The following is a 24,408-nucleotide window of genomic DNA, read 5'->3' on the forward strand; positions in this document are numbered from 1 at the left end:
ACACTCACCATCTCGAAATTAACATGAAACAAGAAGAAATACTGCTTAGGAACACAGTTGTTAAGAGGGGTTTCTAGATAGCCCTAAGACTGTCTCATTAGTTTTGCTGTGATGCTAAATAGTTGGTTTCAGTGTAAATGAGGCTCTGCTGCCGTAATTACAAGAACTAAAAGAGATCATGAGTCAGAGAAGCTTTTGTTCCAAAGCACAGCTGCTCAGCAGTAGCTGAGGCTCCTGGTCTCCCACCATAAAAAATACTTAAGCTTTAGGGCAGGTGGCTTGCAACCCTTTATTTATTTTAGTACTTGAAAAAGATAATCTTTTATGAATGCCTAAGACTGAAATGATAATTCTTCGATAAAAATATGTAAAAATAACAGCAAATGTAGACAAGCAATTTCATTTTGGGTTTTTATTATAAAAGTAAAATAAAAATAAGCATTTAAAAAGCATACTTTTTTTTAAGGAACAGATATAAAAAATATATTTACAAACAGGAAAATGCCAAACTTGAAAAATTATTTTGACTAAGAGGCACCAAAGGTAAGTTTAAATACATTTGAAATATACAAGATTTTTTAGGTTTCTTTTCTCTGAGTTGTCATTGTGATTAAAGTAATGATTTTTTTCTTTGCGAGCTATTTTATGAGCTTTTTCATGCAACTGTGCTGCAGAAATTACGAGGAGAGCAGCTAGCAACTCTATCTTCTGATTGCTCTGTGTGCATTACCTCTGTTTATTAAGTGAGCTGGTATTATGCATTAACAAAGAGTGACTTTTGTCTATAAAGGAAAATCCTCATGAACCAGAAAAGCTCTGTCAGTCATTCACAGTGGCCAGTCCTGTGTATCAATGAGGCAGTAGAGCCCTGGTTATTGTATATGGCTTGTATATTAATAAAATGGACTTGAGGAAGGAAGCAAGGGCTAGGAGTCACATGCTGAAGTTGCTGTTGTTTCAGGTTCTTTTGTGGTTCTGTCAGCACACTTCTGGCTGTGAATTCACTTCCCTCAGGCCAGGATGACACCAATGTAATTTTACATGTTACATTTGTTCCCATAATGGCATATAGCTAATTGAATATTATTAGTCAGCTATGTAGCTGGTTGGCACTGAACTTTCATGTTCATAGCCTAGGGTAATTTTGCTCAGTGTTACTGATGACTTGCTGTTCAGGGAGTCTGAGTAAGTAAAGCTCAGTTTGCGAAACGAAGTCTCCACACCACTGTCACACACACTTTCGTTGTCTTGAAATTTGCTATTGTAAAGCTCACCTGAGGGACACAGAAAAGGGAAATACATTATATTTTGTGTTGCTTTCAGGGAAGCCTAAGGAATGCAAACAAGTAAGTTAAAGCTCTTCTATGGGAAAATAACTCTAACCTTAGGTATTATAATAAGAAAAGCTGTACTGAATGTTTTCAGTTGCCCAAAGCATGTGATCTGATGCACTGCTGGCAGAGCTGAAGCACAGTTGGAGCTTGGATAGGATGAGAAGCCCAGGGCTCTGCTGACACTAATGCTGTCACCACACTAGTCAGGACTCTGCCCAGGTCCAGTAGCAGAGCAAAACTTTAATAGACTCTGTGTAAGTATATAGCTCCAGGATGACAGTCCTAAAACATTCTCTGTTATTTTACTTACAGATTTATTTTTGAGCAATTTCTATCTAGTAAGGGAGCCTGAAACAGGAAGCAACTGTCTGTGCAAGATCTGCAAAAGGAGCAGCTAACTGCAAGAGAACCGTATCTGAGTGGAAGGTAGGAGGTGGGCATGGTGTGACTAGAAGAGGGGTCAGCATATTGGAGTTCAGTATTATTTTTCTAAACAACCATTTTAAATGACATGATGCAAGATATTAATGTTGCAAAGCAGCCAGAACTTCTTTACCCTTCAAGATTAATCTCAAGAGGCAATATGAATACAAGCACATGTTTGGATGGGTATGAAGGTTCATTCTATGATGGAACCATTTTCTAGAGAATAAACGGGCAATACTAGACCAGGATAGAGTTGCTGTGCTGTTTCCTTTTTCTCTCCAGAAATATATAGTATTTTGATATAGGATGTAAGTTTGCACATTAAGGTCCTGGCACCACTTCTGGTGTTTGAACAGGGCACTAGCAAAAAAAAAAACAACCCAAACCACAAAAGTTTTTGTTACTTAACATGGCCAATGTCTGAACATCCCTGATGATTGTCACGGTTTGACTCAGGATGGACAACAATGCTCTCAATCCCCTCCCCCTCCCACCTAGGTAGGGAAGGAGAGAGAGACTCTCTGGATTGAAAACTAGTGTTTAATTAAAGCTGTGCAGTTTAATGATAAAAGAAACCAGGACAATAACTTACTGCCTTCTCACAAGATCTGGTTTTCTGTTAGTCGAGTCACCTGCCCAAAACTACAACAGACCTTCCATGGTTCCAGATGCACAGAACAACTGGATGTGACACAGGCAGCCTCATGTAATGTTATACTGGCCCTACTCTGAGGGTGCACTTGAACAGCATGACTGCTGAAGGTCCCCTATAACTTAAACTGTCCCCCATTTCTCTGCCTACAGAACACTGGGCCCTTTCAGATTGCCACACTTTGGTATGTTACTAAGAAGTTTATGAAACCAGAATATTTAGTCCAAGGTAGGTGGGGGCAGAATTTGAAAAAATGTTTTAAATAAAGCTAGTGATGTTATGCTGTCAATTTTACCTGTGTCTCCGTTTACAAATGTGGGTGGTGATAAGGATGGAAGAGCATTTGCGGTATTGTCCTCCTGGTGAGGTGGGCTTTGTGAGATGGATAGTGCTTTCTGAATGACTTCAATGGCTTTTGTGTGATCCATCTGTCTTAAAGCAGCAATCAACTCTTGAACTGTACCACCAGAAACCTGAGAGAGAAGAACATCAGATGCTCACCATCATTCAGACTGGTTAAAACCAAAGGACTGCACTGTATCACCGTGCAGGAGGACAACATTCTCCACTTGTCTGTGTGTTCTTTATAACTTCATACAGCCACATTACCTCATAGTTATCTAGCAGAGTCTTTGACGGGGAAGGGCTCAACCTGAAGGCATTAGTAAGTATGCCAAGACCCAGCTTTTGTGCTAAAGTGGACCAGTTTTTGTTTGGATCAGGTACTTCCAACAGCTTGTAAAGCTGCATCTTAGAACTTTCATTCAGCTCTTTCAGATGTCCTGGGAACAGAGAAATATATTTATTATCTATACAAATCATGCACCAGTTCATTTCTAAGCAGAAACAAAGCCAAATTAAAGAATATCTTGGGATCCATCAATCCCAGTCTTTACTAATGCACTGATGTAATACTGAAAACTTACTCCCCTGTCTCCCTGTGACCCACCTCTTAACAGAATCATACATATTCTGAGAATGCTGGGGTGAGAGGGTACCTCTTTTTCCTCCCTGTTTCAGTTACAAGCTATTGCAGGGCAATGTCTTCAGCAAGTGCACTTTCAGTACTCAATTACTAGAGGGATATAGTAAAGTCTTCTTCATAGATGTTACCTTGTGTCAGTAAGTCCTCTGAAATCACTGCTGACTCATAGGGTTTGCCATTTAGTATGTCATACACCTAAGAGAATAAAGTCAGTATTTAGCAGAAACCTGGTTATTATCCATTATCTTGACAAGCCTCAAGTAATATTGTATACAGCCCAAATTCTGCCTGTAGATGGGCAATTTTTTTCTGTCCCAGGATCAGTATGACTAAAAATACTGTAGAAGACCTGTGCAAAGCTTGAGGGAGAAATCTTGAGATTTATCTCCCTTGCCCTTTAGCTATGTCATCTGGCAACTGTTTTCAAGATACAGAGGAAGTCTTTGCAGTAAATAAAGTGGCAGTAGCAGTGGCTATGTGAGGAGTTACTGCCTGTCTGCAACTCATAATTTAAAATAAGCCCTGAGTTGGATTTTCACCTCCCCAGCTCCATGTGATCAGAGATGCTGACTGCTTGTACCTTGCACTCATACCAAACCAACTGTGCACACTCGGTGGCTTAAGCATGGACCATGCAGCATAATTTGGGTAGGACACAAAAGTGAAGAACATGAAGCAAAGTGTCTCACTCTGAATACAGGCCTCCAAACACAAGCTGCCCAACCAGCTAAGTACTTTCTATATTGAAGACTACTGCAACTATTTGAAGAAGTGCCTGGTCATTCCTGTTCAGCAGCAGCAGTCTGTTAAGCAGAGCTTTTTTTCCAGGGCTATATCACGGGGTTTTTTTGTGGCTGAGTTAAGTTTCATTTTTGATGGCAAATTAGTAAGCTTGCATGCAGTGGAAGGAGTTGGCTGAGAGAGCTGAACGATCAGTTATGATTGAAAAAAAACAGACTAAATACCTCACAGTTGGCTGCCATATCCAGTGGTGTTGTTCCAGGCACAATTCCTTCATCTTCATCTTTCACATCGTCTAGATCAAACAATGGTTCAAAGTTCTCAGCATGAGGATTTGCACCTGGCAAACAAGTGTGCAAAAAAATTCCTAAGAAAAGGCTTCAAGTTATTTGCAACAATATTTAAAATATGTATTCTAAGGTGTGAATGGCAAAGCTCCTAACTTAGCTACTCAAGCTAAATTACATTTTGTATTAAATCAGAAAATAACATTTTTGCCTAAAGTTAAATGCTGTCATGTCTCTGTATAATGCAAGACTCTGTTATAAAGTGGGCAAAAATGACAAGCAGAGGGTTAAGGCCTAAAGAAAGAGCTATGATTATATGAACTAACTTTCAGTCTCCCTTCTGGCTCACACAGAGCATAGTGCATATGTGATGTGGTGCTTTTTGTAGGGTCCAAGAAATGTCTTGAGTATTATTAAAAGCAATGGAAGGCTTGGATTTCTGTTTCAAAGGAGAAGTATCAGGTATTAAGGGTCTACATACAATTGAAAAAAATGTTCTAATAAATATTCAAAACTAACTCTTCCTTAGTGCTATGAAATAGGAGCCACTAACAAGCTCAAGTTTCAGTGACCTATTTCTTTTTGGTTTTAAAGCAGTCCAACACTTATCCCAGCTATGTAGCAAGGTCTCTTCTCTACTGCTTTAGCTATAAAAACTGCAAAATACTCAAAAAACTTCCAAGAGCTTGCAAGAGATTTTTTTAGCCATTAGATGGTGCTAAAGAGTAGTACAGGACCTGAAAGTAGGACTTTCTTGGGGGAAAAACAATCCTCCATGCTTTTAACATCTGATTTATTCTGCTCATTAAACAAGTTCACTGGCACATTCTTTTCTGCTTGAAGCTTTCTAACCTAAATAGTCACTGTGAAAGAAAATTCTCCAGCAAATATCTATTTTCATACCTGCTGCCTTGAGAACTGCTGCCAGTTTTGTAGAGCCCCTTCCAGCTGCTATGTGAAGAGGAGTTGTCCCATCATATGTAGTGCTGTCCACGTCTGCATCACCCTAAGTTTTTATTGAACAACAAAAAAGAAAAGTGCTACCGATCTATACAATAGAGCTGCAGAGACTCACATCTGCATAAGCATTGCTACTGTGCAACAAAGCACCACTCCATGCCTGTTTGCATAAAAATTCTAATCATTGTCTGAAAGGAACAGATGGTGGTTGTGTGCTGCAGTGTTAGAGCAGGAGGCACAGTGTATAAACTCAAGTAGGTCAGGTACATAAAAGCCACCTTGCATCCCATGTAATAATTCTGGCATCTCATTCCCTGTAGCATTTGGAATCTGAACTGATGGGCAGAGAAGTCTGCCTTCCTACCATTCTTCAGGAGAGCCAAGCAGGCTGGTGGCACATCCGTACGTGGATGCCAAGGAGGGCTACTGTGGCCAAGCTGTGGGTGTGCAGAATTAAGCACAGTAGGATCAAGGTGTTAGAGAGCTAAGACAAGTATTTAGACAGTTAACTCTATGCATGCCTGTATGTGCACTCCACTGCACACAGGTGGAGTGATTCACTTCTTCATGAGTAGTTTCTCTGGCTGCCAGGGTTACTCAGTGCACATTAAACATGGCATTTGCTGTCAGGTCAGGGTCATAAACTGTAAATTCCTCAACTTGGACAAAAGGTTTACCAGCAGTGCTGAATAAGGAATAGTGAATAATATTAGCAATTATTTTGCCATTATACAAATTTAAGAAATCAAGTCAATAATCAGGAAAAACCTCTGAAGCACTTAAGGATTTTCAAGACCTTTTAAATATGTAAGTGAAAAGACCCAAGAGAAAGAAATTCTGCCCTTACCTCAAGCAAAAGGCAGCCTGCCAAAGGGATGTTCTCTTGTTCAACAGCTAAATGCAGTGCAGTTCGTCCAGATTTTTGTTCCTGAGCATTGACATTAACTCCAGCAGCAATCAGCTGTTTGAGGCAGGACATGCTATTTGCCATTACCACCAGGTGAATTGCAGTGAGACCTACACAAAACCAAATGCATCCATCACATGCATTAATATTTGAAAAATACAGGAATGTCAGAATACTGAGTTCTGAAGTGGCTGCATATATGAGAATTTTAAAACGAGTGAGAGTTACTGTAATTATCTGAGCAGAAGTGACTTATCTTACCTGCTTATGCACTAAAATATGGTGTTGATAAAAATGTTTGCTGTGCATAAATTTTAACTAGTTGTGTTACTGAAGGCAAGTCAAAGCCATACATGAAAAAAAAAAAATCAGCAGATAAGGCAGAACAGAAGGAAGTAAAGAGCTCACCTAGGTCATCTCTGCCTCAAAGGAGAGTAGCCTTAAAAAGAAAATCTGCATCTTGGTACTAAACAAGTAGGTACCCTGCACTGGCCCCATCTCCTACAGAACATCTCTTCTAGAAACAGTCTGGAGAATAATAGGTATATTTTAGTATCATCCTTCTGTAATGTCACACTGCCCTATCACCTCAAGATTACCTGCACCAGCTCCAAAAAAGAATAACACAGCCTTGTATTTACAAAACAAACAGACACACCAACTTTGAACTAACCAAACAGAAAACCTCCTCTCTAAGGAACTTAACACAGGTGTTTGAATCTCATAACAATGTTTTTAGGTCAGACATTTTACAATCTACTAGAGCAGGAGTACTAAATTTAAATGACTGGTGCCACTGAAAAATGGAAGAATTGTGTCCTTGTGGTTATTTTACAGGCTCTAATTCTGTATGGTCACATAATACCAGATACAAAACTTGACATTGGTCCAGAAAATGGTTTTGAGGGGATTTCATTCATTACAGAGGAGGAGGAAACATTTTATGCTGGGGGCATTTTCTTAAAAAGCAGTGGTTGTGTAAGGCATCTCAGCAGGAACACAGTGCTTGAAGTTTTGTGAGATTAAAGAGAATATACAAAAATTCCAATCCATACTGTGTCACATTGCCATTACCAATCTTTATGTTCTGTATAAACAGAAACCTACTCATCTCTGTTCTCTCATCTGTGACTGCAGTCATGTAAAAGCCAAGGACAGCATGTGCAAAATGAGGAAAGATGCTATTTCTAAAGTCTGTATCTACCTGTGTAAAAACACTGAGTTGGCAGGAATTGTACTGTGCTTGCCTGGTAGGTAAGTGTAAATACATCCTTTATCTTTCCATACCTTCAGCATTGAAAAGGCTGACCATTGGAGATATCTTCTTATGCTTGAGGAGCAGACTCATAATCTTGTCATCTCCTTCAGTAGCAGCTAAATGTAAGACAGAATTACCATGGCGATCCAGCAGGCTGACATCTGCTCCAGCCTTCAGCAAGTCTTCTACCACCTCTGCCTGCTTTGTGATCACTGCCAGGTGCAATGGGGTCTAGAAGTGACAGAAGCAAGAAATGAGCAGATAAGCAACAGCTATCTCACTGCTACAGAAATCTCTTAAACCTGTAACAGCTCCTAGAGTAAGATGATGTTACTCCACTCCAAAGCTAACAGAAATTAAAAGCTTGCATATGTGAACATTTTTTTCTACTCATGCTACAAACAGGGTTTCTACTTAGCGGAAATAAAAGCTGCCTTGCCAGTGTCAGCATTGCACTTTGGGAGGAACAAGGAGGTGACCTCTGTAAGCCAGAGCACTGACCTGGCTGTTCGAGCATTGCAGTGCAAGTGACTCGGAAATGGGATAATCCCTGTGCCCTTGCTTCCAGCTGCCCCACAGCCAAGTTCATCCCACTGAGGGAGCACACACACTTTCCAGAGCCTGCTCAGATCTTCCTTTGGCACTGAGCTATACTCTAATTTTGCTCCTGAATAGGACGTTTGCAGCCATGGGCTTAGGATTTCCTTACTCCTCAAAATAACTGCACAGAAAAGAAGAAACTCGTGCTGTTCTGTGCATTTGTCAAAGTGCAAACAACTGTGCATCTCAGCAATGTGTCTAGCTACCTGATTCTATTGGCATGCTCTCCGTGTTTGTGCAGACACCTGCAGCACCCTCAGGCCCTCAGGCTGAGAGGTTTCCAGTATTTCCAAAGGTCAATTGTATTCTGTTCTTGACAGTTTTGCCAGTGAACAGCATCATGCAGATGATACTCAGAAATGTACTTAAACAGCAAAACATTCCAGTAAGGTTTGAGAAATCATATTTCCAACGCTAAAATAATGTAAAAATTGCACAAGATTCCATCTCCAGATAATTATATTAACAGAGGACTATAAAAAAAAAGACTAATTCCAGCTTTGTACAGTAAGGTTGTGTTTGACAACAGATTTGCCATTAATTACTAAATCTGTAAGGTACGTGAATGATTCAGCTTTCATCTGTACAAAAGAAAAATTCTAGGCCAACCCTACATTCTCTGTCACCACTGGTTTAAGTAGAAGGTAGGAATAGCTGTAGATGTCCTGTTAGTTAGTTATTTATTTCTTGTGTGGATAACAGCTTTGGTTCCTGTTTCTGTTACATAGAGGGCAGAGAATTAAATTCAAAATCTTCTGCTTCCTCTCATTAGCCTCTGCATTTCAAACTTGCTTCATGTAAGCATAGAAAGAAAGTGCAAAAGAAAACTAAACCCTCTGCGTCTGTATTTGTAGAATAAAATTCTGCCCTTACTGTTCATAGCAAAAGAAATGACACAAATGTCAGAGTGCTGCCATGTAACATTCAGCTGGTTACCTTTGGGACAACTGAATGGCACGCACAGTTAAAAAGATTCTTTTCCAGGCAGGTTTCCACAGCTCTTTTTAAAGCCTATCTGAGTTACAATACATAAGCTCAGGCTCTGTCACAGACTAAGTTGAGGAGACAGAATTGTGCCCAGCAGTTATGAGTTCTCTTCCTACTAGGTAAAAAACATGGGGAAAGGTTTGGTTTTTTTTCGTTTTGCTGTCATGTGAATCTAGAAATGAAAGGGAAATCTTGGTGCTCATGTGATGGGCACAAACACCATCTGGGCTTTAGGAAGGGCTTAAGTTTGTTACAGCTTCCACATGCCTGCAGATGACTGATGAAGCAGCAACTGACACATGATCCTTAGTTATCCTACACTGGAAAGGTCAAAAGGGCCCAGAGCTGGCACACTGTAATCCCTACTGCTGGATTTGTAACAGAGAAGCCAAATAATGAAGACATGAACTGGAGAATTTCAGTTTTTTGGCCTGTGAACCCATGGCATGGTGAACCCATGGAGAAATTTATTTTAACATCAAGGGAAGTTATGAACTAACTACTCCTGCTCCTTCACCACCTTACAGTGTGTCATCGAGTTTCTAAACTTGTTTGCATCACAGTCTGATCTAGGCTCATTCCAACCAAGAGAAGAAAAATAAGACAGACACAGTTAAGTTATGCAATTTCTTTTTTGCTGGCTGAACAGGCAACAACACACCACCACAACCCAGTACCTGATAAAGGTCATTTCTCATGTTAATGATGTCATTATAATTCAAATCGGGTATCACTTCCAAGAGGTTTCTCACCAGCTCAGCGTGAAGGTGGATAATTGCTAAATGAAGGACACTGAAACAAAAACGAGATTAACAAATTTACACTATTTTCAAATTTATTAAAAAAAAAAAAAGTTTTTGCTATAGCTCTGATTAAATTTTAACTGATATGAACATTTATCCATTAGAGGTCATGAATTCAGAAGTAAATATCAACACCTAAAATGGATCCCAACATGAAAAACAAAGCTAGTCAGAAGGTAACTCTTATACCTGTGTTTAACCCTTCAATCACAGAAGCAGACTCAGGATGGCTTTTGCTGGTCCTGAGCATAACTTAACCACTGGTCTACAAAATGCAAACTTTGCAGCACAAAATAATTGTTTAGAACTTATTTGAAATCCCCAGATTCTTTGCTCTTTCGTTTTTTTCATGTTTTGAAGTATGCAGCACATGAACACCACTTACTGTCAAAACCTTCCTTCAGAATTTCCACAGGCCTCTCTGTGACCAAAGCAGATTTTCCCTTGGGGGTTTCCCCAGATCTGTGGGTTTTTCTTTTCTTCTTTTTCAAACAGAGAAATGACTGAGGACAGGCCCAGTGACTAACAGCCACAGGATCTGCAGCAGTGGCCAGAGATATGCCAAAGGAAAAACCTGTTTTGGGACAAGTGACTCTGCATAGCAAAACACTTCACCATTTCTACCACGTTAATGAAACAGCCTTTCCCCTTTTTTTCTTCAGAGCCAGGTCTTTCACCACCAGCCAAAGAGGCTGTACTTGCAAAAAACCCAAAAAACCAACTCAACAGAAAAACCACCAGGAGAAAAGCAGGATGGAATCCCATCAGCCCCATCCAAACAGAGCTGGAACTGTCTTATTCCCTTGAGAGTTCACTTCAAAGGTATACCCTTTGTTTTGAAATCTATCTTGCCAAGCTCTTCCTCAATAGACACGGGCCAGTTTCTAGACTCATCTTTTTAAGATTGTGCTGCTGACACACACAACCAGCATAGAATACATGGTGCTCCAGAAATACCTGTATATACCCAGATCTACACTTTAATCAGAAAAATAAAGTTCCTTGCCTTTCAGGGCATAGAGTAATCTTGAAATTGTGACTGAGTGCACTCAAAAACATAAGATATTTTAAGAAGGCAAAAAAAGAGGATTTCTAAACCAAACTCATCCTTAAAGGGCCTGTTTCAGTGGTTCAGGATGCTGCCATGGGCAGTACCATGGTACTTTTCCCTCCTTCAGCTCTCCTGTGCTGCTCAGACAATCCCACCACTATCATTCCTCTGCTCTCTTGTAAATGCTTCTTCTTATGCTCTATCATGCTGACATTTCATTTCCAAATTTCACTTCAGAAACAAATTCCCTCTTTCACTACCTTCAGTTCCCTTTCCTGTAGCAATTATTTTAATTTTACCCTGCCATGTGATGCCGATGTCAGTTATTAACTGAAATAAGTAAAATTTGGGGGAGGGGGGGAAATCACATTTGGGGAAAAATCACATGAAAGAGAACATAAGGGACATGCAGAATATAAACAGGGCCTAGGTAACAGTGAAACAGTAAGAATTAGACAAAACCAGATTCCAATTAGAGAAAAACACACCCCAAGTAGCCAACAGACCAGCCTTGAGACACCTGCTGGACAGATGAATGGGATGGAAAGGAGCCCACCCCACAGCTTATCTTGGTTGCAGCCTTGAGCACTGGGGGAAAAAACACTGAGTGATTGGATTCACCATATTAACATACCATTAACATATTAATGAGCTATTAGCATACTAAAATACCCACTCACAGGCTAGAGGGACCCCTACTAACAACAAGCCCCTTACTCTTTGAGCATGTGCAGTGAAATGTTTGAGCACTGTCACTTTAAATGGAAGTGAGGAATAAATTGATCAATTGTGTGTGAATGATGTTAGAGATAAAGTTATTTCTCATGTTTTTGGGTATAGAAGTAGCAGTTGTGTTTCAGGAAGCTGAGCTTGCTTTGTGGAACACCACTCTGCTCCCTTTTCCATGCAGAACTGGATATTAAAGCAAATATCTCAACTCTGTGTGTGAATCAGGTTCTGGCACACCAGGTGGTGATGGACCCTGCTTTTCAGGACAACAAAGCTGTAAAGACAAGCTGACTAGACCACGAAAGGGCAGTCAAGTCCATTTCTTAAATGGTCCTGCATCAAAAAACGTATTTCAGCACTGCTGTGAGGCAGTGCTGTAATTCTGTCAGGCTTCTGGGGTGCAGTGGTACAGATAGAAATGCGTAACAGCCTGACTGCCTACTGTAAATGCACACTCATTACAGATCAACGCCTTCTGTCTCAAAGCCACAGAACACCATTACATACTCCTTCCCTGCACACTGCTCTGATGAAAGATGAGCAAAATTGTTGACAGCAACATTCCCTTAAAGGCGTAAGCAAAAATTGTGTATTTTTATCATATAATTCTAATGATTGAAGTGAAAATCAGGGAAATTGATTTATGAATTTTGACTTTTTAAAAAAACCAAAACAAACCACAACACAACTCCTGCAAGTGAGCTGGAAGACAGTCACCAAATCTTCGTTTTGTTAAAAAAAAAAGCTGCAGAGTAACTTAGATATGCTACATGCACATGGACTAACACCCCTTCCCGGAGAAAGGCGACATGAGCTCAAGCCCCACATACTTGAAGGTAGCTCTTCATTCAACAACTGTTTATCATAATTCTGAAAAGTATTTTGACTTCGTTGAAATGCTTTGCAAGTCCAAATCTGAGGGGCAGCTTACTGATATTTAAATGCAGGTCTTACTTGCTCAACACCTCCTGCTTTGTTGCCTTGTTCATATTCCTGCTTTCCTCAAAGCTGGCATTAGGTTGCCAAGTGGAAAGCAAAGCAAGTAAAGGAGCTATCTCTGATTTTGCAGTCCTTTCTCAACAATCTGAAACCTATTTTCACTGAAATTGGAGCTAAAAGGAGTAACCTCTCACAGAGCAAGTAATTGAACAGTGGGATAGCATCTCAGTCACTTGTAATTTTCCACCTAGCTAGACACCTTAAGGCTTCTATGGCTTCTACTGTACAAAATACTGCAATTTACAGAATCAAAAGAGATTCCACAGGGTCTGCCAGCTGAAAAGTGAGGATGTGATAATGTCACTTGCTTATTCAAGTGACTATCTTTCCATGATTTCAGAGCGACTTCTACTGAATTGTATTTTAAATAACTACTCATCACTAGTTCCTCACTTTATTTCACTCTCCAAGTCCCACAAAATCTGCATAGCTGGTAAAGGAACAACATGAATTTCTATTCCAGCTCACCTTACTGAAGGACTAATAAGCAAATGTAAGCAGCCAAGTCTGCCACAAACATCTGTTCAGTCTCTTGGAAGACAACAGTAAAGAACAGATGTAAGCAAGTGCAAAATAGTTCCCTCTGGGAAGAACTTGGTGTCAGTGGGAGAAAAGCAGCATGGACTCTCCAGTTTCTATGTCTGCTGGTACACCTGTAACTTACAGCTTCCTATAAAGACTTAAGGACTTGCATGGAATAAAAAGCAGGGCACTCGCCTCCAGCACAAAGTTAAGGACCCCCATCAACTCTGCATCATGATACAAACATAGCACTTCATGCTCAGTCAAGATTTTAAGGAAAAGAAACCAAACAAACTCACAACAAACTCTACATACCCTCAACGACCAGATTACTTTCTGATAGATACTGGATCAACCAACTTTGTGGGGTGAGTGGCTTTTCTGCAAATGCAACAAAAACGTCTATCTAAATAGCAGCTATAACTGTCCCAAACAGCACAAAGGAGAATATTTGATTAAAGCAGTGCTGTAATCTATGATCAGCACCTGCAGGGAACAGGTGGTGTGGTCGGAGGTGCCAGAGGGACGAGATGCCATCCAGAACGACCAGGACAAGCTGGAGAAGTGCGCCCAGGTGAACCTCATGAGGTTCATGACCCTCAACAAGAGTCCTGTGCCTGGGCTGGGGCAACCAGAGATATGAACACAGGCTGAGGGAAGACATGCTTGAGAACAGTCCTGTGGAAGAAGACCTGGGGGTACTAGTGGGTCAAAAGCTGGACAGGAGCCACCAATGTGCAGTTGTAGCCCAGAAAGCCAACTGCATCCTGGGCTGCATCAAAAGAAGTGTGGCCAGCAGATCAACAGAGGTGATTCTGCCCCTCTACTCTGCCCTGGTGAAACTTCACCTGGAGTACTGCATCCAGCTCTGGAGCCCCCAACCCAAGAAGGATGTGGACCTGTTGGAGCATGTCCAGAGGAAGACAACAAAAACTATCAGAGGACTGGAGCACCTCTCTTATGAAGACAGGCTGAGAGAGTTGGGGTTGTTTAGCCTGGAGAAGAGAAGACACCAGGGGGACCTTATAGCAACCCTCCAGTACCTGAAAGGAGCCTATAAGAAGGCTGGGGAAGAGCTGTTCACAAGGGCATGTAACAATAGGACAAGGGGTAATGGTTTTAAGCTAGAGAAGGGTAGATTTAGGTTGGACATTAGGAAAAAGCTCTTTAATATGAGGGTGGTGGATCACTGGAATGGGTAACATAGAGATGGTGGAGGCCCCATCCCTGGAGACATTCATGGTTAGGCTTGATAGGGCTCTGAGCAACCTGTTCTAGTTGGAGATGTCCCTGGCTTATTGTACAGGGTTTGGACTAGATGACCGTTAGAAGTCCCTTCTAACCCAAGACATTTTACAATTCTGTGGCTATATCATTCTGCCATCAAAAACGTGACTTTCAACCCAGTAAGCATAGGCCAACTTACTTGTCTCCATTATCATCTTGAACAACAGTGAGATGGCGCTGAACAGCCAACAGCATCTTCACATCTCCAGTTACAGCATAATCAAAGAGAGCATTGCAGTGACGCTTGGCAAGCTGCATGGCCTTCTCCAGGAACAGACCATCTGCAACAAAAAGTTTTGTCTTCAGCAGTTCAGCTGTCTTACTTGCAATACTTCCTTCTTTTGATGCGCATTTGTGCTGCCAAAGAAATATGAAGTGCAGCCCACCAAAAGCACTACTTACTGATTTACTAATTCACTGAGACAAGTTGCTCCTTTCTCCTGAGAGGTAAGGATAGAGGGAATGGGTGCCTTGGAAGAAAAACTATGACAGTGCTGAGCAGGTAGCAGGGATCCTGAGAACAGTCAAACTCTGGAAGCTACCTTTAATTTGAGTGGCACTGAATTAATTACATTGATGTGCACTACCGTGTAATGAGATAAAAGGAGAAGGAATGTGTATTTCCTTAGATGCAAGTGACATCTAAGGACTCTTGTCCATACAGCACTTAGAAGAACCTCCTATGCAGTTGAGAGTAGTTTAGACTTGAGGAAACTAAGACACAAGAAGCCTGAATGACCTGTCAACTATTGCACAGAAACTCACATGAAAGCTACAGCATACATGCAGGGCTTTGTGCCTCCTCTCTGACTCAAACCACACAGTCACTCCTGCTTTACAGAAGCAGCATGGAGAGTCTGTTCACCTCTTTAAGCATTTCAGTGTTTACAATGCTTAGTATTTGTAGTATCCTGATTTTAGATCTATTAAATGTACAACCACTCAGTTTTCAAAAAGCAGTAGTGTTTGTCATGCTGCAGAGGCAAAAGGGAGGGAGATGCGGAAAGAAATTAACTGTAGAAGAAAAGTCCCTCTTGCTGCTTCGTCAATACCTTTGTGGTTCTTTATCAGCAAGAAACTAGCGAAAATGAAACATGAACTTTCAAACCACAGTCATCATTCTGGGAAGCAGTATCATCTGAAACCAGCCTGTATTTTGAACAGTTTCATGTTTCTATAAAACCCTGTAAAGTTAGAAATTACTAACAGCAAACAAGCAAAACAGACTTTGTCATTCAAATCACACACAGGGAGAGAATACTCATGATTTCCAGCTACACAAGCCCAGGCATTTAAACTGGGTTAGAAGTGTATCCATGAGGAACATGGATACATCATTTCTGTAAGCCAAAGACTTACTCAGCTATCTGTGAAGCGTACTGTTCTAGTAAATACCTCGCTACGGTGGATCCTATACTATATGCCCAGGCTGATACATTTATATTTGCTATTTAACAGTTAACACTAAGTAGCAGCAATAAACAGATGTACAGACATTTCCAAAGTTCAAAAAACTGGATGTGGAACCTCCCTCGTTTCTCTTATCAAAAACACAAAAAAGATACCCTTCAAAATACTACATGATAGCATTGTTTAGTTTAATATTAAAATGTTCTTCTACCCTGCAGTAGTCATTTCATGGAGCAAGCACTTCTGCATCTATTTTTCATATAAAACAGCTTGAAATTGGCTTTTTTTATGTCATTATAGTAGATAAAGAAACAGTCAACTTCCTGCCTACAATGTTCATTATTCCAAAACCAGGTCAACAATTCAGGCCCCTCCTTGGCAACTGCTAAATGGACATTATTGTTTCTTCAAAAAACAGTGAAAGATTTTGCTCTCTGAATCAGTCACAGGATTTCTCACAACCAGAACTGCCAACAGCAAGACCTTCAGCTTTTCTTAGGAGCACTGTCCGTTTCTCAGATCACAAGAAGCTACACCTTGGAGGCTTTTACAACTATAACCCATCTGCTACACAAGTTTGGTTTCCCAAGCCACAGTTTCTAGTGCTTTTAATAGCAAGTGTCACACAGGGCTGATACACCCAAGATAAAGTCCTCCCTGACCAAGGAAGGAACAATTAAAGTGGTCTAGATCACAGTGCACTTAGTAAAAGCCAAGAACAAAAAATTCTTTCCTGCTTAATTCCTACTGCCACCATGTCTCTCTAGTCTAACTGTTAGGGTGTTTTTAATTTTGATCACTCACCCTGCCACCTGCAATCTGCATCATTTACTTCAGTTTTACAAGAAGCAGTATCCTTCTTCTCATTATCACCAGAGGTTCTGCACTCATTGCTCTCTATAGTTTCCACTTTCACATCATGTTTCATGTCCCATTTGTCACTTTGTTTATCAGAGGCCTTCCCACCTCCTTCAGTTGTGCTGTTTGATAGTCCTTCAAATAAAAAATAGTATGATTAGTGTCCAATATGTTGCTTTTTTATGCAAGTGATAAAGCTCAACTAGCCATAACCAAACCCTAATGGACTGAATAAAAAAATTTACTTTGACATGGATGTTACTCAAGAATCATAACACTTTGGATGCCACCACACAGGAACAGACTTGCTCTGAAGTAATGTTTTGGATTTGACAGCTTCTGCTTTAGAGATAAACTGTCATGCGTAACAGCGGGTATACTTTCTATTTTTATGGTACAAGAAAGCAAGTCAAGTATTCTCAGGAAATCTAGCAGAATTATTCAGATTCACTTTTTTTTCTGACAGCAAATTTATCCCTGAGGCTTTGGAAATAACTACAGAGTATTCACCAGATAGAATGGAAATTATTTCCCTATATTGGGAAGCCAAGAGTACCCTCATTATTAACTTAAATCTTTACCATTGACTTCTGTGTTATTTCTCTGGGCTACTGCATAGTACCAGATTGTGGCAACAAAGGAAGCTACTTCCTTCTCTGGTCTAGTGCTTGGGTCACCTGTAATCAGCACATTCAAGCAAACGAAAAGAGCTGTTGCTCAAAACATACAACGAATATAGAAGCCCTCCCCAGCATGCTTAGCTAGACCTATACTGTAAAAGAAAATAGATGGTCAAACTCAATTTAACTGTTTCAAGAACGACATTTTTACTGTTACCATGTTTCATTCCAGCATTGGATTTTGTTGTGCCAGGGTGGAAATGCATCCCTCCAAAAGCAGAGTATCCATATGAAGGATAACTGAACCCTGAAGAAAAGAAAAATATTAAAAATTAATGGAATTACTCCCTAAAGCAATTAAAACACCACCTAGAAGAATACTGAACCTAAATAACTGCTTTTTGTTTTCCACATACCTTCTGCTTTATTCCATCTGATTAAAATAAATTTTCCAGACTGAAGGTGAAATCTTCCCCACCCCTTAAAAAAACCAAAGAAATTCTAGGTGGTTGACTAGTGACACACTCTGTCCCAGCATCCATAATGCCACACAAATGCATTACCTGAGCCTTCACAAGCTACCTCTGTGCTTTTGAATCTTTGTGATTACAACAGATTTGTATCCTGGTGCTGTGCTACAGACCTGCTGCCAGCAAGGCATGTAACCATTTGGAAACTGCTGCTCTGTCCCCCTCTCTAAAAAAAGCATTGCAAAAGTATTGGGGTTCAGATGACATGTGCTGATCTACAGGTTTTTTAATGCTCTGCTGTAAAAATCAAAGCAATGCTTGCTCTTTTATGATTCTGCATCTCAGATATGCTCTGGCTTCAACAGACAGAGCACAGTAGATTTGCTAAATAGCATCTCAAATTTCTTAATGGTTATCTGTACTAACAGGGTTAATTTGCCAAATTCCACTCCTGGTCCCAGAAACAATTAAGAACCTGTTTAATTTGAAGCACCCAAGAGAGTACTTAATTAAGCTGTCTCATGAATTTCAGTATCTTTAAATCCCTAGGAAGCAACAAAGCTAAAATACAACCATTCCTGACCTAGACTCCCTCAACTAGAAAGGTGTTACGTGTGACATAAAGCTTCAAGGAAGAGGAAAAAAAAAACAAATCACCACGAGCCTTATATGCAAGTAGGAAGGCAAAGGAGCTGATGAAAGATTTAGAAAACAAGGAGATGCCTGACTGAAATGAGTAACACTGGTATAAAGACAGTAAAGCCAGGTCTTCTCTACCTAGAAGGAGACAAAATCCTCATCCCATTTTAAAAATACAACTAAACATCTGCCCTGCTTTCAAAGTAGAACCCCTCTCCCTCTCTGCCCCAACCAGCTGCCCTGCTGCCTTACCGGAGCCGGCGCCGCCGCCTGCCCCTCCGTACATGCCGCTGCCCCCTGCGCCACTGCCTCCACCGAAGCCATCGGAGAAGTTTGGCATGAGCTTCTGCCGCTTCCTTTGCACTTCTTCTTTATCTAGGTTAGAGGGGATAGAGGGGATAAGGAGTCACTCTTGCTGGAGGCCATGCACAGAACTGGACGCACATAAAGCATTACTGAAGTTTTCTAGTTTATAAAGGAAAACGTAGAGTGCTGTAGAAGAGTCGACTGTCTTCTAGTTTCAAGTAACATAAAACTTGGTATGTAACTGACCAGTAAGAATTCCTGTGAGAAAGAAGCTAGTGCCAAGTCCCCAGCCAGACCAACAGCATCGCTCAGGCCTGCACCGTCTCTTCAGTTATGCCAGTACCTTGTGCTCAGGCTCAGGGGGGAAACATGCAAAGACACCTTAGTGGGCTCAGAGTTTCTTTCAAAAGTGTCTCATGTACTTAGAGCCCTAGAAATCAGTGGTCCCTAAATTCTTCTGTGTTTAAGCCAAGTCATAAACCAGCACAAGTGCCCTAAACCCCAAACTTGTTCAAGAAAATTTGCTTAATATAAACTCAGGCTCTTCTATCAAGTGAATCTACTTCACAAACGGACCCTTCTGAAAGGGTCAGCACATCACAAGGTGCTTCAATTTTCAACAGTGCAGAGTACCTGCAGTGCCCCTTGAACTTTTGTTTAGGGGTAAGGATGGCAAGAAATGGTGAAAGCAATGTTTACTTGAAATTATTTACTTAAAATATCAGAAAAGCCACAGAATAGAGATAGCTTATTTTCAAGCAGGACTTAATACTGTCAAACCCTTCTGAGTTGCAGTAGGAAAAAAAACATATTTTACAGCAAAAGTATAAAATAATACTTTGCCCCCTCTGGAAAGCAAAACACAAAGATTTAAAAGAAGTATTCCAGTGACTGGGGAAAGTGAAAATGTCATGACAAGAGCTACAAAAATAGGAATACCAACATTACAGAGGCTAAAATTCAGTAGAACTGTCAAGGAAAGGACAAAATATCATTCCTTCGTTAAATGACCTAATAGTTTTCAACAGCCATGTGACAAGAAGAAATGTCATGCACAGTCATCAGATGCGACAGCCAAATACATGGAACAGTAATACTGGAAAGTACAAGTGCATTATTTTCCAGGCATACATGATCCATAAGTATGTATGCATGCACCAGGCATGCTCACACTGATGAGGAGACAAAACTCTAGAGAGCAATCTAGTCAGAGAAACAAACAAAAAATCCACATACACATCTAAGTTTGTGTGAACACTTGCAACAAAAGAAAGAAAACAAAACCACAGGAGTCTCTAATTAGCAATTTCAAGATCAGGTTGTCTAGGGGATACGAAAATACACGTAACAATGCAGAATTAATTTTACTCCATTAAGAAGCACATAAAAGAAGTTTGCTTTGAATCTGGCAACTTTGCTCTGCAGTTGCACACTTCACTTTCCGTAAGACCTGTGCAAAAGATTCCTGAAATCATTACTAATACAAAATCCTCCAGCAGCTATGTAAGTTTTTGGGAATGCATGCTTTCTGCTATTTTGCTGTAACAGGCATAAAGTAGATTCACTTGGACATCAACCCCCGCCCCAGCTGTCCTTAGTCCATCAACACTGATGCACACATATTTTAGAGGTTGACAGGGTATTGATTTCAACATGACTCTAAGCTAAGCACTGAAAACGTGCAAGATTAGGAGTTAAAAGTATAACCTGCAGGCAGGTAAACTGTTAAGCGAGATATTATGCTCCTAGTACACTGAAGCACCAATTCTGACCTTGGCCCCCAAGGCATTTCTGTGTCATTAACATTATTGATATTTAAAAGCATGACTGCTGCCACTCACATCAAACATTTCAAATGTAGACTTTAGAGACCACAGATCTGCTACACTTTTTTTTTTACTAACAACTGAGGAAGCAGGTCTGGTGCCAGCTATTCTACTTCGGCTAAAAGACTAACCTTTGAGCAAAAGAGACTGAAACAGCACTTTTCCCTGCTCTCACAAACAACGGTCTTGGGCTTGCTTAACAAGTACTGGCAACTGAAAAACCCAAAAACGTCTGTGAAATTGAGGCATCACGGCAAAAGGAGAGAGTAATTTTTCCAACATATACCAACCTATCTTTGGTTTAAGGTTTTATCTGAAAGTACTGACAGTAAAATGTCCTCAGATATTTAGCAGAAACTCAGAGGAATGGAGTGCCATCTGCTGTATGCACAGGCGTGCAGGCATCTAAGAAACTTGCAGGGAGTGAGTCTCACTAAGGAAATACCCTCGGATTTACTACTATTTTCATACAACAAGGAGTCAAAGATACTATTTCCTAAAAACAATGCCTACCAAAAAAAAAAACACAAAAAAACCCCCACTCATCCAGCAAGTCCTATCTTGTTAAAAACATTTCCAGGGACCATGCAGTTTCTGCTTCCGATACATAAACCAGGTTTAACAGATTACCTTTGATTTCTGGATAGTAGAGAAAAGGCTTTGGTTCGCTTGTTTCTAGATCAGATTTCCGACGCAGTTGTACAAATACAGATGCTGGCTTTGTGATATTGACATCTCGATACTTGGGTGTTTTGAACACAATAGCAAACTGTGAAGAAAACAGTGATAAGCACATCTATCATGGAGCATGGGTTTTGACAACTTTGCTTGTACATTTGTGTTGTTTTGTAGGAGTTGGTTCACAGCTTGGGAGGCAAGTGCAAAAGTGCAACAGAGAATTTAACTGGAAGTTTATTGTTGTAGCAGCCTTTTGCTTTCAGCTGCACCTTTGAGTTCCAGTCCTTTTGAGAAGGCAGAACTGCCAGGCAAATTATCACCATATCATGTATGTTGGCACTGCATTGTTTGCCCCCTCTTAATTTAGTATCTATTGTGTTGCTTTCTAAGTGTGTCCAAAGGAGCTCTGAGGGCTTTTTATATATCCTGTCCCAACTGGCATGTTAAAGCAATGGGTCTGTCTCCCAATTTCCTTGCACTGTATTCCTAAACCTGCCGAGTTACCTAAGGTACATCTTTAAAGAACAGTTATGATTATATTATTATTAGGAAGTAATGAACAAAAGAAGAAGTGAGTACGGGATACAGAAGCTTTCACTTAATTTACTAATTGTAATATAATCCTCATTTATAGAGATGAGAAAATCATTAACAAATAATACATGATGTTACTTACCTGTCTATGTACATCTGTAGGAGAAAAGTCTCCAAAGCCTTCCCACATACCTCCATTCTCATCCTCTTCATAGAAACGTATTTGAATATCATCTGCAAAGAGTGAAAGAAACACTCTTTGAGATGTCTGTGCATTTGTTTAACCCTTGGGATGTTTGTGCATTGTTTAACATTTGGCTAAGTATATTTCAGATAAAAATCAGTATATTTCAGATAAAAATCAACGTGGTTATGTGGATGGTACTACTACATGAATAATACATGAATTATCTTTATCCATTTTATGAAAACATCATAAATAATCCAGTTTTTCCATCAATTTTAGATCTGCCTAATTGTAATGACTTCACTGAAGCTGCTCTCTATTTACCGAGCACTGAAAGGAGAACTAGCTTCACTACCTCTTCCTATTATAGGGCTAGAAGGCATTCCAGAGGAGCTTTACTTGGAACAAACATGTAGGGAGGAGAGAACTTGAACCGTGAAATGTAGAAACCACACTCTCTGCTCCAGCAGTTTCAGTTCAGAAAACGGTAGCAAAACCTGAAGTACCACAGCTAGAGTTCCTCTTGCTGCTGGCCGAGCGCCACCGCCGAGCTCAGAGGGTGTGAGCCAGCATCAGCCCTCACCCCCAGCACAGCACGGGCCAGACAAGTTGAGATTTGGCTTCTGCTCCTATAAACAACTACATTCTCCTTGTATTTATTTTTTTGTAATTTATACTGTTAGGAGAACCTGGGAAAGATCACACTAGTCTATTCCCTCCCTAGCACTCCTGGTGAGAAAAAAACTAGAAAAAGCCTATTGTCTCTTAGGGGGACTGACACAGGACAGGCTTTTGGAGCAAACTGCTTCCTCTGCTCCACCACCTGCTGATCTCAAGACTCTGAACCACCACTTCCAGCCCCGCTGTCCTGCATGCTCGAGTTCCTTCAGGCAGGAGGTGTCTGAGAGTAATGAGGTCAGGGGAAACCCCGATCTGGCTGAGGGGAAACCCCAGTTCAGGGCTTCCCCTGAGTCAGACATTTATTTATTTATTTTGTACACAAGAGTTATGTTACATCTCAGTTCCTCTGATTGCAGAGGTATACACATTACTAAAGCAAAATAACTTTTTCAAAGCCCCCACATCCCTCTTTCTTAAGTGGTAGAACAACATTTTCAAGAAATACCGTGGAAAAGGACAGCCTGTATTAACAGAAAATAGTCAGTTTGATTTTATCAACATGTGCAGGGACTGATTCCAAACTGGTTGAGAACTGGGCACTCGCTGCACCATGCAATCTACACCAGGGAGTCCCAGGTATTACCTATAGCTGAAAACCACAAAGGATTTATCTCTCTCACTTTTTTTCTTTTTAGTTGAGACAAATCCCATTAGCCATTATCTTTCTATTCAAAACCAGAGCATACAAACCCACACTGCCCAATCTGGACACATTCACAGCCATGAGCTGAGATTACCAAAATGAGTCTGAGAGAATGATCTGTTTACGCTGAGTAACCTCTAACATTAATATATGCATAAAAATGAAGTTACTAGCAGCAATGTTAAATACATTCAGTTCCTACTGGTGGTTAACAGAGAATGTTCATACTTACTCTTATAATCAGGAACTTAATAATAAATCAGAAACTTCAAAGTAATTCAGAGCAGGTGTTAGTTAATGGAGTCAAACATCACCCAGAACCCACCATCCACAAAAACTGAGAACATGGGTAAGGGTCAAAATTAGAGAACAACCAAGATGATTACATGGTCTCTGTAGAGACAACACAAGCTGAATTTGCTCTGCAACAGACAATTTTGATTTATTCATTTTCTGCACTGCTGGCTTCCAGAAAGGCTGAGTGCTTACAAATCCTCCTGTGCTATCAGAACGGGAGAATATTAAGGCAGCACAGCAGGCTTCACATGTACTCCAGATGAACACCCTGGTGTGCCTTACAATACCCCGTTCTCTTACCTTTCTGAACCTTGTCACAGAGAAGGTAGATCTCTTCCCCTCCTGTTACGCACCCTGCTGTTCTGTCCATTCTTACGATTTTTAAGTTGGAGGCATTGGGAGCTTCTATTGAAAGATTAAAAAACAGGTTTAGATTTTTTTTCTAAAAAAAGCACAGCACAAAGAAATGCAACAGAAAGACAATACAACCTGCCTAAATTTGTCTCAGTTTTTTAAAAACATGAATAAACCAACAGATTTTAGTCTGAAAGGCATAATCTTGTATTCTCTAATCTCTGGTTGAACTGTGAACTATAAAATTAGGCTCTGGTCATTCCAGCAGAATTACTGCGCTAGTAAAGGAGCACAGCAATTAACTGCATCCAGCACTCTGCACTAGTACAAACTTTATGACAAGAGCACATTACAAGAGAACATCATTTTTCCTTCCC

The 24,408-nt window shown here is 40.4% G+C and overlaps 1 protein-coding gene across 4 annotated transcripts in view; it reads right to left on the minus strand.

The window, feature by feature from the left end:
• Nucleotides 1–397: 397 nt before the first annotated feature.
• NFKB1 (nuclear factor kappa B subunit 1) overlaps nt 398–24,408 on the minus strand; it is a 57,753-nt gene continuing 33,742 nt past the window's right edge. For 3 of the 4 annotated variants that reach the window (XM_051617690.1, XM_051617686.1, XM_051617688.1), the window contains 16 exons: nt 23,978–24,082; nt 22,012–22,103; nt 21,288–21,426; nt 18,778–18,900; nt 17,634–17,723; nt 16,743–16,931; nt 14,668–14,809; nt 9,815–9,929; nt 7,580–7,781; nt 6,233–6,402; nt 5,329–5,431; nt 4,363–4,478; nt 3,526–3,592; nt 3,022–3,194; nt 2,708–2,885; nt 398–1,274 (listed from right to left, as the gene is read on the minus strand). In XM_051617690.1, the coding sequence (XP_051473650.1) occupies nt 1,087–1,274; nt 2,708–2,885; nt 3,022–3,194; nt 3,526–3,592; nt 4,363–4,478; nt 5,329–5,431; nt 6,233–6,402; nt 7,580–7,781; nt 9,815–9,929; nt 14,668–14,809; nt 16,743–16,931; nt 17,634–17,723; nt 18,778–18,900; nt 21,288–21,426; nt 22,012–22,103; nt 23,978–24,082 (2,192 nt within the window). In that variant the 3' untranslated portion in view covers nt 398–1,086. The remainder of the gene's footprint in view (nt 1,275–2,707; nt 2,886–3,021; nt 3,195–3,525; nt 3,593–4,362; nt 4,479–5,328; nt 5,432–6,232; nt 6,403–7,579; nt 7,782–9,814; nt 9,930–14,667; nt 14,810–16,742; nt 16,932–17,633; nt 17,724–18,777; nt 18,901–21,287; nt 21,427–22,011; nt 22,104–23,977; nt 24,083–24,408) is intronic. The other variant, XM_051617689.1, reaches the window with a different exon arrangement.

This window comes from Apus apus, chromosome 4, assembly GCF_020740795.1.
Source record: "Apus apus isolate bApuApu2 chromosome 4, bApuApu2.pri.cur, whole genome shotgun sequence".
NCBI lineage: Eukaryota > Metazoa > Chordata > Aves > Apodiformes > Apodidae > Apus > Apus apus.